General features: G+C 28.4%; 1 protein-coding gene across 1 annotated transcript in view; it reads right to left on the bottom strand.

The window, feature by feature from the left end:
* LOC107445969 (glycine dehydrogenase (decarboxylating), mitochondrial) overlaps positions 1 to 14,367 on the bottom strand; it is a 62,064-nt gene extending 47,697 nt beyond the window's left edge. Inside the window, 3 exon segments of the mRNA XM_087159063.1 lie at positions 7,009 to 7,144; positions 8,049 to 8,127; positions 14,079 to 14,367. Of these exon segments, the coding sequence (XP_087015189.1) occupies positions 7,009 to 7,144; positions 8,049 to 8,127; positions 14,079 to 14,246 (383 nt within the window). The 5' untranslated portion in view covers positions 14,247 to 14,367.
* Between the last annotated feature and the right edge of the window lie 5,218 nt (positions 14,368 to 19,585).

Raw genomic sequence — 19,585 nt, 5'->3', positions numbered from 1 at the left:
GTAACATAGAGTCTTTATTTCCTTTTAGAAACTCTTATTTGTTTGAAAGTTATTACAATTTAAAAGTTTTTTTTTCATTTTTTCTTTAACTAATAATTATTTATTGATTGTTGTGGAAAAAGTTTTCATTTACGCGATTTTCATAATATCCCTCTTGACTTAATATTAAAAATAATGAAAATAAAGAAAAAAATATTATATAGAAAAAGGCTAGGTGTTGCCAAATATAAAACTTCGACATTTTATACCGACATTTGAAAATATGTGTAGAATAAAGAGAAATAAGAATTGTTTCTTATATGATCGGTTAACAAGAAAAAATTACTTCTAATTTATAAATCCTTTTCATTGTGTCACACACTCTGCCTTTCTAAAATGTAATTTTTTTAAGCGCAGTTATTTATCATTCAAATCCAGCTATCCTTTTTATTTTGTCAAAATTAACAAGTTAATATAATGAACTTAAATAATAGTATAATAATTTTACATTAAGCAAATAATTTTTAATCGACTTTTCAGGAAAAAAAAACTTTTAAGAACATTGTTAAGAACAGTTTGTGCCAAATACCGCTAGTTCTGAGAGAATAAAAAAACGAATTTGCGCGCGGGCATAAACTGCTTTTTCCATAGAACATCTTCAATGCGTAATAACTCTCGGCGAGACCGTTTTTCCTTCTTCTTCATTTGTCAAAACTTAGGAATCCTTAAAATGCAACTGCTGGCAATCCAATCGTAATTTTTACTTAAAAAAGTGGAAGAAAACAATTTGTACTTGATCTTCAATTATTTCAAACTTGATGAATGAGATTCAACTACAGGGATTATCGAGCGTAGCGAACAGGTGACGGTGCCTCCATGTAGAAAACAAGGATACATAAAAATAAATTGTGTCGAACAACTATTATCAGTAAGCGTATGATTAATATTTAAAATTGTCTCTAAAAAAGGACTGTAGAAGCTGATCAATTGATAAAAATTTATCTGCTGCAGTCAAGGTATAAATTATCGTCACTATCTGAAAAACATTTAATATATTTAAATATTAGCATGTTTACGAATTATGACCTGTTTTTGAATTTTTTTTAAATTAACGTCAAACTTTAACCGGATTTCAATAAATTAGTTCAAAAAGAACTGCACTCTTTAACAAGGAGGTATGAAAATGATTCATTGGATTCGTTTTGTACTATGAAAATTGCCAAGTCGATTCGGCAGCATGAAATACTATTTCATTTTTCACCAGTTTATGGTTAAAAGAGCTCCACTTAGTTCTAATTACATAATCATTCAATTTCGTCTAAATAGTTATGCCTTTTCTGAAATATTGATTTGCAAATTTACCGTAAATTTAAAACTATACCTACAGTTTAATGGGACAAACAGATAAAATTTCGGTTCTCTTACCGTTATTTTAATATTTCAGCCATATTTCTGTTATTAGTTCCTAAGATTTAAAACATAGCACAATTTTAAAATTTGTTAACCCAAAACCCCTTGTGAGAAAAAAACAATGTTTTTAATTCATGTATAGGAAACATTTTGCAAATGACATTTTAAAATGATTAAATGTATGTTTATTATTTTGTATTGTTATGTTTCTTTCATTTTTCTACAACTAGGGAACATTACTGGAAAATGAGTAATTTTTCACACAATGCATTTTTATTTAAATCTTATATCGACTTCGTAGAAGAAAAAATCGGTGACTTTTTTTCAATCCTGCTGTAACTTTTGTATTTTTTCCAGCTTTAAATACAATGCTATTTTTATTAACACTTGAATTGAAGTATGTGACGAATGTAGTGTAAAGAAAGATTGAAACAGAGAAATTTAATGTTTAATTTTGTCTAATTTGCTATTTAAAGAATTTAGTTTCAAAATAAAACTCAATAACGCAATTATGGTTTTAAATAACTACTCCGCTATTTAATTGGTTAAGGCAATATGCAGTAGAACATTTTTTTATTTATGTCACATTTTATGCTAGAATAAATAGTGCAGACCCTTGCCACACATGAATGATAAATTTGCTTGACTATAGTAAGTAGAAGGGAGAGGGGGGGGGATATTGTCGCCGTAGTGTCCTCAATTAGTTATGCCTGGACAAAAGCCGTACCGGTCATTCTGAGTAAATTGGCGAAATTCTATCAAAGTTAAAAGAAAGGCAACCCTACAAGACCCTACACTTTATATTTTCTGCCATCTATCCGCAGGACTCGAAAACACGTCTAAAGTAAAAAATAAAAAACAGCGCCATCTATGTATTGCATTCAAAACAGTTTTTTTTCCTTAATGTATATAAACTATTTTAAAAATAAATTAATGCTGCATGAAAAAATATTTTTGTAATGCAAATAAAAAATAAATATAATTAGCGTTTTGAAAGTATAATTTTAATTTTTATTTATATTCTGTATTATAAGTTTTTAAAAAAAATTATTTGCTTAATATTTTGAAGTTTAATTAATAAAAATATCCAAATGTATTTTTATTACTTAAAAACGTATATTTAAGAATAAAATTTCCTAAACAATTATTATTTTCAAGTATTGCTTAAAAGTTTAGGGGAAAAAAAGTTATTTACTTTATTAGACTAGACATTTGCTATAAACAGTCAGAAAATTTAAACACGATTTTTTTAAAATTCAAAATTCTTAAGACCATTTAAACTATTTTGAATCCAGTTTTTAAGAAGTAAGTGATTAAACTAAGATATTAAATTTGAAATGAACATTAAAATAAAAATAAAATAAAAAACAATTTATATAAATAAAACGTTTACTATTATAAATGGTATACATTCATTATTACAAAACACTTAAATTGTAATAAAAGTTAGTAAATTAATGTAATAAAAAAGCCCATCTCATTAAAAATCCTTGCTCTAAATTCAAGATATTTATAATTTCTAGGAGGATTTAAGCAATTTACAATATTTTTTTATTCATTTATTTTCTATAAATAGATTTTTTTATTTACATGAATTTTAAACTTACCTATTCATTTTTGTTTTAGAGAAGGTTTAAAAAAGGAGTCATAGTCTGGAAAAAATTTATGTTAATTTCATTTGGGGCTTACAGTAATAATTTCCAAGCGACCAAAACATAAACAATGGGAAAAGTTTTCATATCGCTTCTTCCTAAAATGACAAAAAATAGACAATGACGGACCTTTAGCCTTTTACTGCTATCATATAAATTATACTAGATTTTTTTTTTTAACCATGAATTACAAAAATGATGGATTTTTTATTGAATCCTTTAACGTTAAAAATAAATGTATCGCTTATTCAATAAAAAAATAATAATAAGTCTTCAATAAGTATTCAATTCAATAAGTCTTTCTTAAGTACATGTTTAATACAATAAATTTAACAAAATTTTATAATAAACAATCGAAAAAATAAAAACTTTTTCTCAATGAACAAAGGAATTGTTCTAGTTAAAAGTATTAATATTTATTCTTATTTTTAAGGGAATATGTATTAAATTTTTCTAGAAAGAAAGAATATATTATATTTCGAGTTAAAAATTATACTTCAGAAAATGATTTCAAAAAGAAAAAATAAATAATTATATATATTTATTTAAAAATTTTAATAAAATTTAAAATGATTATTTTTTAATAAAATTATTTTTTTAAAAAATATAATAGGTAATACCACATAAAGTATATTTAGATTATAGTAAAATAATAAAATTCAAGTTTTTAATATTCTATGTAAAAAATTAGCAGTTTTCAAAGAATAATAAAAGTTGTTTTTTTCCTCTCAAAAATACGGTTAACGTTTTATGGATTTTTTCCATTCTCTCCTGATTTTTTTCAAATTTTTGAGTTAAAAGCACATTTTTTACCAACTCTGCATCTATTCATTATTAATCTATTGTAACATTACACTTAATTAACGGTATACAATAAAGGTCCTGTAACTAATTAAGTGTAAGAGGCCAAACAACGGTATACAATAAAGGTCCAGTAACTAATTAAGTGTAAGAGGCCAAACAACGGTTTTATTTTTCGGGCCTGTATAGGTGAAGAGTTATTCCGCCTCTTCCTGAAATGCCTCAAAACAAACGATAAAGGACCCTATTGTACTTGCCTTTTGCCGTTACCCTACCTAGAATGCCAGCTTACGGCCTTACGTTTGCCGTGAGGTGTGTGCTTACTGGGTATGCTTAAATGTGATTAAAACTTAAAGCAATTAAACGTTATTCGACATTGAAAATAGGCGTTTCTTAAAAATTACATTCAAAATCGTGAGTTTGGAGAAGTTACAAGAATAAATCATCCTCTATGACTTGCACTTCACGTTATGGTAATTGAAAAAGTATGTCTGAATAGAAATAGAATTTACTCTTAAAATAGTTGCTGTTCTTTAGAAGATGTTATTTTGTTCATGCCTTTTTTTATTTGTTTTTCATGCTTATAACGGCTTACGAGGTTATTATTTCATTGTTGGTTACGCGAAATTTCATCGGTCTTTTTTAATAATCTGCATACACGAATTAGTGTTTTACATTATAAGATAGATGGTTGCTGAGGTGATTAATAATGCTCTCTTTTATAAGAAAATATTGAGGCAAATTTCAAAATTTGAATCAAAACTTTGTCAGGAGCTTATATCGAAACAATGAATATCTATACAATGAATAAACATAACGGGCGAAACAGCTTCCCTTTTTTAAAAAAAAACATCTCCCATTTTTATGGGTGAGTTTTTTTGTTCTTGGAACAATTGGTAGCACATTTTACGCTTAAACATTTGATAATTAATTTAATAAATTTTTTTACACTTATTTTGACCACTATGAAAACAATTTAAACAGATATATGAGATTTGATAAACGTGCAGCGATAGTTTTCAAGTGCTTGTAAAATAAAGTTTACTATAGCTTTTATTTGTTTTTATATTTTTTGTTATTACTTTAGTTTATTAGTAAAAAGTTACACATTTTAAATAATGTGTGAGGTGCTTAGATTTTCATCTAATGTACACTTGAAGCTTGGATATCGGATGTATCGCAGTAATCGAAAGGACTCTAGAGCTTATGAATATTGCCGTAAGAGTTATATCTTATACTAGCTGAATACCCGTTTTTCATACAGAGTGAATATAAAAAAATCAATTAATCAGTACTGAACAACAACACTGCGAAATCATGTACAAAACTGAAAAGCATATATCGTCACTATTGAAGAGCTCAGTGGAGGAACCAGGTATGTGACATTTTTAGAGGTATTTATGAATCAGTTAAAATAACGTAAAGTGGTTGAGGCAATATGGGTATGTTTAATGTGACAGAATTGTTTTTGTTTTCACTTTAATCTTAATTTTACAATACTAAGTTTTAGCATGCTTGCATGATTTTTATTTTGAAACTAGGCAGTGGTTAATAAATTAAGGCAAAGAATTATTAGTCCAAGTAATAATAATATAAATCAGTAATAAAATAGTTCGGAGACCGCTTTTTTTCTTCTTACCCTGATTATAGCATTTCTGAAAATGTCACTTACCTGGTTCTTCCTCTAAGCAAATCAACTAATAAAGCTAAATTAATTTCTTTTTTTTATTTATTATAATTTATTGTCTTTCCCGGTGGCTTTCATTACGTTATTATACTAAGAAAAACACATTTTTTTGTAGTTCAGCTTATTAGATTAGAGATTAACTGTATTTATCGTCATCTAACGTGATGATATCGGCCAATTCATGACAGCAAAAATTTACTGCTATCAAGCACTTTTTTCCAGTACATATCCTTTTTAAGGGGCCGTAAGACCCTTATTTTTACAGCATCAACATTGACCACTTAGTATTGGTACTGTATTAATAATAACCAAATATATCAATATTATAATATTTTATGCCTATATCAGTATATTTGGTAAAATAATTACGAAATAAAAATTAATTTTTAAAAACAAATTCTTTCGTGATGAGCGTTTCCCCAATTGTGTTATTTTTAAGCCAATGTGTACTTTACTCGTTTTGTTCATATGTTCTAATGAAAACGCATTTAAAATATTCTAAAACAATAGCCATTGTGATTTTTTTTTTTAAAAGCGAATTTTATGTTAGACAAATAAAATTTTTGTTCTATAATATTATGTCAATTTGATGTCTAGCTATTCTTTAATTAACGGTCACCAAAAATGGGGCGTTGCTATGACGGATTTGTCAAACGACACTTTCCCATCTGCTTCTGTTCTTATTGTGTCGAATTCTAAAAATAAATTGAACAAGAAAAGTAGAACTATTTTTTTAAAAAAATACTTAAAAATTCAATTTCTGAGGAACTATTTGACTAATTTGGCTCAAATTTTGTATTTAAAATTGCATTACCATATAAAATTAAGTTCTTTAAAATGATGTAAAAACTGCATATCCTACAAGAAAATTTTTTTATTAAATAAAATAATAAAAAATAATAAAAAATAATAAAAAATTACTAAAAGTTATTTTTTGCATTTATTTTTTTAAAAAAAGTTTAATAAATTTTGAAATATTTATTTGTTTGTTCTGAAGTCCAGGCAATTTCTTATGCCAAAATAAAGATAGTTTAAAACTTGAGCCTTGCTTCAAGTGTAAGACACATAAAATGTGAATTTCTTTTTGACGATAGAGCTTCGAAAAACGCTGATAACGGAAGCTAAACAAACAGTTTAAAGAGATTAGAAAACAACTGATATGACGATTTATGATCACGAACAAAAGTGTACAACATTAAGTTGACCAGCATCCTCCTAAAACAAAAGAACTAGTAGTAAAATTTCTAAACGGATATCTGAAAACTCACTGTTCTACCTTTCCAGTTTAATGATCTGAGAACAAAAATTTTTCGCTGAGATTCCCTAACACAGATACTTTTTTAAAAAAAATAATTGGAAATTTAAAATGGCGAATTTAAGAAATTTAAGAAATTTACAGTCATTTTCTTTTTTGGGAGAATGCTGGTCGGTTAAGAGGCATAATCTTGTCATTTATCAGAATAGATAAATGTGTCTTACCATCCAGGATTTTCAAATATGTTTCGTAGTATACAGTGAGGAACAAGGCAATTATAGTAACCCATTCCGATATAGGACCTCCAGGCTTCATTTTTATCCGCTATTTGGCGTAGATGATTCAGCAGTTCGTGTTCACCTGACAACAGAAGGGGAAAAAAACAAAGCTTATAAAAGGACCTGGTTTGAAATAAAATGAACTTTTTATTAGTCTTTGCTTTAGTAAATAATGTAGCGTCATAAAAATACTTGTATGTGAGCAAAAACTGAAAATGATAACACTAACCTCGGTGTTTGTAACTAAAGAGAAGAAATTTGTTTTGAAGTATATAAAAATTTAAACTATCAAAAACCACTTGGTCAGTGGGAAGAAAGGACAGCGAAATCATTCAATTCTATACTATAGGTTCGAGTTATTTTATAGGCTGTTCTCAACAGAATGTTCTCTATTAATTATGTGTGCATTTTTCGTGGTCTTTTGAGGGGAAACTAAATCGTATTTTTTTATGGTAGGGAGGTCAGTATTACTTATCAGCTGTTCTTAGTTAACGAAAGCTTGCGTAGATCTTTTTCTCTGTATTTTTTTAAAAACATTTTTTCTATTTGAAAAAAAATCTGGAAAATTAAATTTTATATTTTTAGAAAAAATAAATTCCAGTGTATTGCTGAAAAACTCAAGTTATCGAGAAAAAATTTGATTATTATTATTATTATTTTTTATTTTATTTTATTTATTTAAATATTTTATAACAAAATAGTGGAAACATAAAGGAAAATTTTGTTTTCTAGGTCCCGATAAAGGAGGTAGAAAAAAATTTAATTCTTCTTAAATAAATCCAATAATTAGAGTAACAATAGAGGCAATTGAATATGATTGGATGCAATTCTAATTCATACGCATTAGAATATTTTCTAGTGAAATAATATTGACCCTATTACAATAAGGAACCCTATTACAATAATGAACTTTAATTGATTGCGTGTCATGGAGCACTTTCTGAAGACATCTCCTTTTTTTTTCTAAACTAATTTGAATGACTCACCTTTTGGTTCATCGATGTCCAGCAAGCGATTCAGTCTGATGTTATGAGGAACTGTACGATTGATCAATTCATCGATATTCTGAAAATAAATTGACACAATCAAAAAAAAAAATAGACTGTTCCTGATCGAAGCAATTATTAATGTAAACCTACTTTATGGTAATAATTAAATAAATAATACAAAATAAGGATACACATTTCAAAAATTTTGTGTTATTTTGTTAGAAATATTCTTTGTGAAACAAAAAATAATTTACTGTTGGTCAAAGAAAAATTATTAACGAATTGATTAATTAATTAATGATTAATTAAGTAACGAAACCTTTAAATACACGCTGGGCCGTAGCGGAAGATAGATTTTGGGGGAACAAAATCCAAAATTACCCGACTCAAATTTGTTACAAACCAAACTAATGGTCAATTTTGAAAAAACCCTGAGATTTTTAATTGTTTCATATTTTATATTTAATTAGTATTTTTTTATAATTCATTATAAATGAAATATTACTATTGATAATAAATAATATCTTGTTAATTTCTGCTTAAAAGAATATGCATCAATAATTAAACAGTAAACGATGCAGAAAAAATTATATTTTTGGTTAAGAAAAATACTTTGTATTCTCACTAAATCAAAACTCAATGTGATATGAAGAATTAAAGTTAAATGGGGAGAAGAAATGTTGTTTTTAGCTATGGCTGTGAAAAATCGTCATCGTAAAAACACAAAAAATCAAAATCGTAAAAACACAAAATCAAATTTATACAACTGCTTACTCGCATCAGTCCAATCGAATGGAGAAGCAAAATAAGTTATGACACATAATTTTTCATGGCTTAAAAAATAAAAAATAACATTGATTACAACCTAGACGTAGGTGATAGAAAAAATAATAAAGGAAAAATATTTTCTTCAGACAAACAGCTAACTATTTGAAAGCAAAATTAGCGAGAACTAAGTCCGACCGAAAAAATGTATCGACTTATCTGGCCGTCTTTTGTTCTTTAATGCAAAGCTTTGACAGAGAAAAATGAAAAGAAATTTGCTTATGGGCAAAATATATTTTCAGTCGACCTTATTGCTGATTTTTAAAAAAAAATATCAGAAACAAAAGCCGATTGAAAGAAATCAATATGTTTATCTCTCGATAGGCTGATTGGAGTATCCCTCTTTAACTTTAAGGGGGCAGTCTGCCCTCTACACTGCTCGCTACGCTCCTGCATATATGTAATAGAAAGCGGTTATTCTTTAATCTGACTATTATTTGAGCTTATTACCGTAGCGTGGCACTGAAACCATTTGAACGAGAGTGCCGCCATTTTGCCGAAATTTTTAAAAAATGAGAAAACAAATAAATAAATAAATAAAAAAATAAAAGCTTTTGTTTACACTATATAGTTCTCTACGATTTCACTCCAATGTTACAGCGCGTAAGACAGTGATGCATTTTTCTTAAAGCTCTCCAAAATGTTTACAGTTTTACCCAAATGGTTTTAGTGCCACGCTACGATAAAGGCTTGATATAAAATCTCTAAAGGCGAAAGCCTTTTGAGATTTTATATCGGGTATCTCTAAAGGTGAAAGCCTTTAGAGATAACATTATTAGAAAAATATCTTCACTATATAATCATTGCTAAAAAAATGCTTGGCTAATTTTAATAAAACAATGCTTTACTTTAATAGGAACTTTGAAATTAACTGAAAAGTAACTATTTTCACAACTTTCTTTTCCCTATGTTAATGTATAAAGGAAGTACCCTTTAAAGTACACAACATAGGTAAGAAAATCCATTAAAAATAATATATTGTTTCGGAACTGCAATTTTAGATAAATAGCATGTGTAACTGCGAATATTAAATTCAAAAATAAACCACGAAAGGGAACTAACATTTCACATCAAGAGAACAAAATTTTCAAAATGCTTATTTGGAAATCCTGCCGATTTCACTGTGTCGATGCAACGTACTCTTTTGTTTATGCAGGGGAACATTCTTTTTCCTTTCTTATTTTTTTTTTTCTTTCTCTTTTTTCTTCGCTTAACTCAAAATTGTTTTATCTAAAAGGGCGCATCTGTAACGCTGTGGAAATCTTTATTTTTTTGTTTTCTGTTGCATGAGAATTTTTAACAGATCTTTCGCATCGTTGATTCCAAATTTTCAATGGGTTTTTCTCTTCAATCTAAATTTTTTTTTCAAATGACATTTTTAGTCTATTTATTATCGAAATATACACGTTTAAAAACATTATATATAACAGCGGGTTGCGTAAATGTTGCGACAAACTTCTATGAGACTTACAGCGCGTCATCAGAATTAAAACTGTATGGGAACCCTTGCCCAGATATGTCGTCGTACGCCACTAGGGACGCTTCCTTATTATGAATTGTTTCTTTGGGTGCTTCCGAACAAGCACTTACATTAAACTAAATTGTCTTCATTTTATGTGTTTCTTATAATCATTGTCGAAAATTGCATTCAAATAAGTTCATATGTATTATATGTTTTAACGTAATTTAATAATTTTACTACGTCAAATTGGTTAATTTAACGATTTGGCGAGATTGTCACGTTAGTCGCCAAATCATTAAATTAAGATTAAACAGTTAATACTTAACTTGAATGCAATTTTCGACAATAATTATAAGATTACATGAAATTAAGATAATTTAGTCAAATAAACGTTTCGTACGGCTCCAGCGGCTACGGTGACATTTATGGGTGTAAATTCCTATGTTCCTATGCAATTTTAATTTTGTTGATGTGACATAACTCCCATAGAAGTTTATAGCAACATTCATGCTACCACCTGTTATATATAAGGATTTTAGTTTTCATTTTACCGAAAAAAATAAATAAATAAACTAAAAAAGTCATTAAAAAACATGTAGTTTTAGGAACAATGTCAATGTCAGATTTGAAATCCCCCCACCCGAATGAGGCAAGATCAAGTATTAGTATAAATGCAACAAACATTTTTTTCTACCTAATGTAATCAATATGAAGAAATCTTTGTTTCACCTACTTTTTGACCTTTAATTTTGACCATCTTAGATGTCTCTCTTTCTTCATTCAAAGGGTATTCAAAGGCGTTTTACATTTACTGTATTGGTAGCATTAAAGGAAATAACGGTTTAAATATCTTCTTTGAAAGTTTTTCTAAATTAAGTGACTGAGTTTCGGTCGTTGTATTGGAATGAATGGATATTAAAATAACATTGTGGCTATGAAAGAGAAAACAGTATTTTATGCATCGATCGTTATAATGGAAGAGTCGCTGTAATTGAAGTTGTAGTAACGAGCATAAACTGCAATGAGACTTCTTTTTAATTGACGTTATTAAGTTCGCTGCTTTGTAGTTTCTTTCTTTTTAGCTAATATATAAAATGCTTTTAAGATGTTAATTCTTTAAGAATGCCGAAGAGGAATAGTGTGAGATAAATTATGATTTATTTTAATTTCTCAAAATTTTTCTGGTATTTAAACTTATTTTAATGTTGAATAAAACATATATTTATAGAGATGACATGGACCGTATATATTTGTAAAGATAACCTGATCTGTAGGGAGCTGGGGCCATCCGAGAGTTCGTGGGTTCGAGCCCCGCCGGCCGTAGACTCCCCATGTAGTAAAATGGTGACTGATGCACGTTAAATCTATCGAGTCGCAAAGACCTCCAAGTTCCCATAACAAATCAATACCTCTGGGAGTACTGGAGATTGATCGTTCTCTGATTCAGGTCAAAATTACGAACTGTGGATGAATGAATGGATGTATGAATGGGTTCACCCTATAAACGGGTGTGAAGTATGGGTGTGGCAGAAGTCGAATTCTTGGCCATAGATGGCACCACGGGAAAACAAGAACAATCGCACCCTCTGCCTTAACAGGCATACAAAAGAGAGAGAGACAGAGAGATATGACATGCATCATCGAATCTTTTAGACTAATAGAAAAACGAATGCGGAAAAACATTATTAATGCAGAGTTTTCTTCCGTGATTTCAAGTCAAATTTATCATATAGCAGAATAAAATAATTAAGAGTAAGTAAAAACATGATTTTTTACGCATAATCGAACTAAAATAAATTTTTGCAATTTGTGAAACCTCACGCAACTCCATTTTTATCTTTAATGGAGTAGGAAAGAAATACAACCCTCACACACCATTCGTTAATGCTATAAATATAATAGCGACATAATCGTAAATAGAATATGACACAGAGACTAAATTATAAGCCGTTTTGTGAAAACTATTCGAATCTACAACAACAACTAACCGTTTCTTTCTTAGCGTTACTTAAGAGAGAGAAGAAATATTAAGAAAAGCGTCCCGATAACGTCAGAGAGAATTGTTCTTATCGCTTATGATTGTAAATGGTTTTAAATTCTATAACTTTTTATTTAAAAATGATGCAATGTTAGAATGGAGTTCATTTCATAGATCACGAATGTTCTAGCACATCTGTAAATTTTTAAAGTGTTCAAAATTTTGTATGCGTCTAAAACGATTCTATAGAATTGTAAGGCTTTACAGAGTTAAAGTATTTACAAGTATTTTTAATCATTAATTTAGAACTTCAAGATGAATATTAGAGACATTATAACTTCAGGAAAAATTGAAGACTCAGTCGGCTAGCGTTGTAACATAATTGAGTGGCTGTATATATGTGCACTAATTCATTAACATAATTGCTGTTAACCCCCCCCCCCCCGAACCATTAAGATTGAGTCTTAGTGTCTGAAGTTAAAAAATTATTCAGGGCAAGTCACTCTTTTTGCATTCGTTACGCATTTATTTTATGCAAATTTTTTGCTTATAAAAAGTTAAAAGATCCTGCTAGCGTTGTTTAAATAATAGCGCTAATTTAGGTAATGACACGGGTTAATAAATTAATAAGATGTTACATTTAACGACTAGACTTTTGATTATTCCATTATTTCTAATTAGAGGCAATTTTTTTTAACAAACAAACATTATTTAAAAGTTGTGCCTTAAAAAAACGTAGGTGAGGTCTATGTTTTTCTTTTAAACTGGAAGGAACTAAAAATTTGAAGAATTAAAAATTAACCACTGCATACTTTTACCACTATAGGTAAATGAATAGAAGAAATTATGGTTATGAGGCCTGCATTATATTTCCGTGATAACAGCATTTTCACTTCACTTATAATTTAGCCGGAAATTCTGGTATTTCAAAATTATTATGAGTGTCGAAATTCTCAGAAATTGTATTTTCTATTCTAATGTAAAATTTGTACAAGGGAAGTAGTCTCTTGCGTTAGTTCCGTTTGGTACATTAGAAAATATAAAAATTAGAGCTTTTATCTGGCAAAAGATATTTTTGCATATACGCTTGACTTTGCGGTTTTTTGTGTTTTAAGTGAAGAATAAAAGACATGTTAAAAAAAACTTTTTAAATACACATACTTTAAAAATTTATCACTTAGCAAAAATACAGGTTTCTACACATTAAAACTTGTTGTGCATTGAGATAAATAATGCAATTTTCACGAAAGATTTTCATGAAAAGATTTCAAGATATCTTAATAACACTTTTGGAAATTTTCAGCAGCTAAATTGTAAATGGTGTAAAAATACAGTCTTTACGGAAATACAAATGAATGTAAGTAGAAATGAATACACCCTTTTGTGTGTGACTCATAGACATACAAAAATTTTTTTAAGTTAAATTTTTAAAAGTTGTCTGCAAAGTTGGATTTGCGTAATGAGCTACAGCTTAATCGAGAACTGCCAAAATATTTATACCTTTTTTTGCGATATAAGTGATAATAAAATAGTTTTTTTTGTTGTTACTCGTTTTCTTTTCTTTCAAAATATCAAAGTTCGTGTGTTTGAGCAATAACATTAATTAACAAGCAAAAGAATAATGGCAGTGTTCTCTACGTATATGAACTCCGTAGCATAGAACCAAGCTTAAAACCGGCCCTGGTTGTCAGTAAGACTCAAGTTTTAAAAAATTAAGTAAACTTTTTGCAAAAGTCGTTTAAAATAATAGAGTTTGACTTACTTGAAATCCCAACTGCCGCAGCATCAATTTCTGCTCAGATTCTCTAGGTCCGATGTGCCTGTCTATGAACTCATCATGCACCGGCAACAAGCTGCTCACGGGATTACTGGACAATCGCCGTGACAGCGACACTAGAGTCCATTTTGAATACGAAAAACACCGATACATATCCCTGAAATTTTCCGTTAACTCTCAAAAAAAAAAAAAGAAAATTAAGGGATGAAGTGTCTCTATCTTTATAGAATGAGAGGAGATAAATCAGAAACCTGTTCAAGGAATGATTCAGCTTCGTACTGATAAATCGATGTCTAATCAATTGAAAGTCTTATCTCTCTCTCTTTCACACGCATGTAACTAAGTGCTTGACCCTTTGAGGTAAATTTCATACGAAAATGAGAAATTCCAACCAAATCAAAAAAATGTGCACAATATGATAATTTTTCAAATGATTGGATTTGCACCCACTCACAAATCGACACATGCATTACTAATGATAGAACAAAATGGCGAGTTGTGGATTATTATGAAACTATTCAATCCATTGACTTACAAATATACCAAAAATTACAATATATAGGTAGCAAAATTTATAAATTTAATTATCATTGAATAACATGTTGGTAATTATAACAAAAAACGATTTAATTATAGGATTGTCCATATGTTTTACAGGTATATTTATTCTTTTCTGATTGCATGTTGCTATTTTACATTTAAACAATGTTAAAACTGCCATATAATTAATAAAATGATGACGCAAATAATAAACTTATTTTTTTCTTTATTTCCATGTATGTAAATTTATACATTGTGCGATGCCCCTTTACCAAAGGAAAAAAAAACAATTAAAAACAAACATATCACAAAAAAATCTGTAATAACCAATATTTTTTTATTACCTACTATGTCAACGCTTGATTGAGACAATATAAGTACAAAACAATTTATGTTGAATTCTCACATTAAATTTTAAATCGTATGTAGTATTATTTTTTTTTACTTCTCTACTTTAAAATCAGATTTTCTTTAAAGAACAAGCAATGGTCCTTAAACTCAAAGCATGACGGCATTTATTATGTCTTTAACAATGTAAACAAAGTTCGGAAAACATTTAGATTCGTAACTATCGGCTTGAAAACAATGTTCAAGCATTGTTCCATTTCATGTCTTGAAACTAGAACGCTAAGAATACAGTGAAAACTCCTTAACTCAAAATCAATTAAAAGCTGACTCTCTCTGAAGAGAATGCATTTATTAAACTCAGGTAATACAATATTTTCAGAATTTTTGAACATGTCTACACCAAAATGTTTCACATCTTTGAAAATTTAAGTATTATTCATGAAGCAGTTAAATGTATCTTCTAACATTAAATATCGAAAAAAAGGGATTTAAATATTATTGAATAGCTGAGTAAAATTTTCGACGGTAGACAATGTGCACTAAAATGCCATGATTTTTTATCAATATTATTTAATAACTGAATTGAATGTCCTATATTAAATGTGAATCTTTATTTTTTTTAAAAATTTATTGGGAAAATAGGTGTCGTTCTAGGTTTTTCACGTCCACTCACTTTTTGACTAGAACAGCTTCAGAGCCATAATCACAAATATTAGAAAGTCATAAAATAGCTGAACTTACATGAACATTAATGAAAAACAGATCGAATAATAAAAACAGAAGATAATTTTAATCTTCTTGGAGTTGATTTGCTTTCTAGACTGAATTTTGTCTTTTCACCAGCATGCATTCTTAATGTTTATTATAATATCAATTTAAAGTATTACTAAGATTAACTTATTCATAATTCGCGATCGCAACGAACTATAGGGGGCGTTGTTGTATGAGACGCATACCTGCGATTTCTATATGAACCGTCATTCAGTTACTCTGGAGACGTCGTTAATGTAGCGTGTAGCATTGCAACGTTCCTTCTATAATGTGGCTTATTAAATTTAAAAAAGAAAAATGCTTGATATCCTTTCTTGTACAACCGAAAACAAAATGGTATCTATTTTTATTAGAGAAGGAATATCCAAAACACATCGGAAAAATATTTGTACATTAACAGAAAAAAATATGTATATTCTTATACCAGTTAAAACCTAATGCCCGAGAAATAGTATTACTAAATTTAATGATATAACATGAAAGGCCCATTTAAACTTTATATTCTATAGTTTTAAGAATGATATTACTTCAAAAATTAAAATGAACGAAAAGTATACATAAGCCTCATAATTTTATGAAATTTAATTTTGTAAACAAAGTTTTTTGACAACAATTTTTATCAAAAAATTTCAAGTTTCAATAAAAATCATTATTTAGAAACTAAGAAACGTAAAATAAAGAATGCTGACGAAACAAAAACAAAAAAAACAATTCTTTTTTGTCGCCATTTTTAGTGCTACGAAAATTCGTCTTTGGGATTTGCCAAAAACAAAACAAGATGCAATTTTATTTTTTCAGGAGGGAAATATTTTACCGAAAAAACGAAAATGTACCAATTAACAACAACATGAAACTTTATCTTGGTAAACGTACGTTTTGGAAATGTTATTTCATTTGGAATCTTATTTATCAGAGTCCATATGGCGATATGATTGTTTTGAATCTATGCTAAACTCTATATCGGCTCATTTTCCACCGAAATCCGATTGACTATTTTGATTTTAAATAAAGTGTTTTATTTTATGAATTGTCGCAAAAATTTTAAGTGCAGATTGGCGGCACTTAAAAACCTCCAAATCTGTAGCGGCGGTGGCGTTAATACGTAAGTACCGAATTTTTATTCCATACTTTTCTGAATCATATTACTTCAAACATTGGAATATACAAGAAGTATACATAAACACATAATGTTATACCATTTAATTTTTCAAAAAAAGTATTTTGAGAACAATTTTTATCAAAAAATTATAAACTAAAAAACGGAAAATAAAGAATTCTTAGGATGAAAAAACGATTTTAAGAATTCTTTACATTGAAATAAAAACTTTCATATTGTTTCTTTTTTTATCATTCTTATAGTTCTTAATCAGACGCAAAAAACCATTCTGTAGAGAACCATCATCAAATGAAAAAAAAATATTTGCAAGCAAATTTTTTATTGTAAAAATCATTGCACTTACCTGATTTATAATTCCCGGAGAATTCCAAAATTATAAGTTCCTTGTTTGAAAACTTTATTCTCAAATAATAGATACATAGTTTATCCCTTCATTACTTTTAGATAACATACTACACAGCAAAATTTTATAATTGATATGAATTTGAATATGTAGCTAAAAACAGAATAGCTGAATTCTAGTTGAACTTATTCTTTCAAAACTAAAAAATACTTACCAAGAAAACGATTAAAATTAATTAAGAATCAGCACAAATGGCACTATTTCAAGTAACTTGGATAATTTTTTATTGTTGTTTTCCGAATTATATGGATACAGAAATATATACTATTCTATAACGAAGAAGAATATGCTATAACAATTACAATTCTGTATGTTCTGAATTTATATTTATTCACTGGAATGACGAAAGCAATGTTGACTTCACTTTAATTCGTAATGAATTGAAGACAGAAGAAATGCATTTTACCTTAATACACACATCTGTAACAGTATCCGAAATCGGAAGTCATCAGTTGCAAGTTTGTTGATAATAGAAATTAAAAATTATTGAGGAATTTTTCTTCAAATGTTTGGCGTGTTCTGTTCCTGAAAGATTTACTAATATTCTGGAGATTTTTTTCAAGTTCTTCGGCCTTTTCCTTAGGGAAATTTTGTTTCTTATTTGCTGCTAAAAAATGGCGTCTGATTCTGTCAATGACTTTGATGGAACTAAATGAAAACGTGATAAATTAATGTCTGATATTTACAGGCTCCCGCTAGACGGCGTACTCGAGCGTTGTGATCGCGAATTGCTATCTTCGCGATGATTTTAATATAAATATGAATACTGTAGACGGAAAAGAATTTTAGGACTTCTTAAGAAAGTTTAGAACTGAAGTGAACTAAAGATGAGTTGATTTATTTCAGACTTGTTATTATAATTTTATTGTTCGAATTATATGTAAGTTTAAAAACAGGTCTTGTTTGTCACAACTGCAGTAAGATTCATAATATGTTATATACGTTTGTCTTTTGAATATCTGATTTCCAAGTTATAAGAATTCTGTAAATAGTTAAGGTAAATAATAAACAACCAATTTATGTCTTTGCGTTTCAATAGTTCCGATTTAACAGGCAAATTTATGCCGGGATTGAAAAGCATTCAATTTTATTCAATGACAAGAGTACAAACATTAATGAATGCAATTTTTGCAACCCAATGACTTGAAATGCTGTGGCGTTGATAAAAGTCTATCCATAAATATATTATGTTTATGTATACAGGAAAAAAAGACATTTGAGCATTAGGTAACTAGTGCTCGCAATAATAAGATTATAATTTTTAGTACATTTTAATTATATTTAATAATATTCTTTTTCTTTTATTTTTTTTAAAAAAAATTTTGAGTAAATATCTAGGAAAGGTAACAGAAGTTTTTTTTCTGCTTTAATTTCAGATTTAACACGAATTTGAGTGTTTAAACTCAAAGTGGTGTTAAAGATCAAGATTTCGGTAAATCGAAGTAATTTTGCAACAATCTGATATTGACAAACGAAGAAGTGATGCAATTTTATTTGTTTGTACGAAATGACTTGAAACGATAAGAATTCGTGTTCTGAGAACCCACTGTTGGTGACATTAAAATAGATTAAAATCAACCTGGGATCCCGTCTTCATTTCAAATTGAGAAAACAGAATAATTATTGAAGCGATAAGAAAAAAATACTGATAAATGGTTGGCAGATAACATATGGGACAAAAAGTCTGGAGACAAGGTATTAAACAATTATATTTGCTCATTTAATTAATCAAAAAGTATTCTTGTTAATGTTAAAACATTATCGCGGCATACAACTGATATAATCACAAATATGCCCACAAAATTTCAAAGCGATATAAGTAGTTTCTTAGAAAAGGTACATCAATACAGGCCAGCTTTAGAATTATTGATATATGCCCTAACGTGTCCCCTTAAGTGTCGATAGTGGGCATTTCATATGATTGCATTTGGTTAGGTGCTACTGAAAATAAGATGGCAGTTGACAAATTTATCAGAGAATTTATCAGATCAAATTTATCAAAATACTTTACAAAAATTAGATAACTTTCTTTTGAAGTAATCTAGTGTATGACTCAAAGAAGAAATAATAATATATTTTTTTTTGCAAACTTATAACATTAATACTTCTTTAATCAGCCATTATTTTTTAGTTGCACCTTACATATCTGATGAAAATTCAATATGAATTCGATAAATAGATGTAAAATATTTATACAGTAATAAAAATGTTAGTGCGAATTTTCATGCGAAATTTTAAAGGAGCGACAACTTTAATATATTTCATATATTGAACGTGTGTTTGAGGGCTAGACAACTTGCGCCATATTCTGTT

This window comes from Parasteatoda tepidariorum, chromosome 3, assembly GCF_982258835.1.
Source record: "Parasteatoda tepidariorum strain Cologne lab strain chromosome 3, Ptep-v5.0, whole genome shotgun sequence".
Taxonomy (NCBI): Eukaryota; Metazoa; Arthropoda; class Arachnida; order Araneae; family Theridiidae; genus Parasteatoda; species Parasteatoda tepidariorum.
This window is presented reverse-complemented; position numbering and strand designations above follow the sequence as displayed.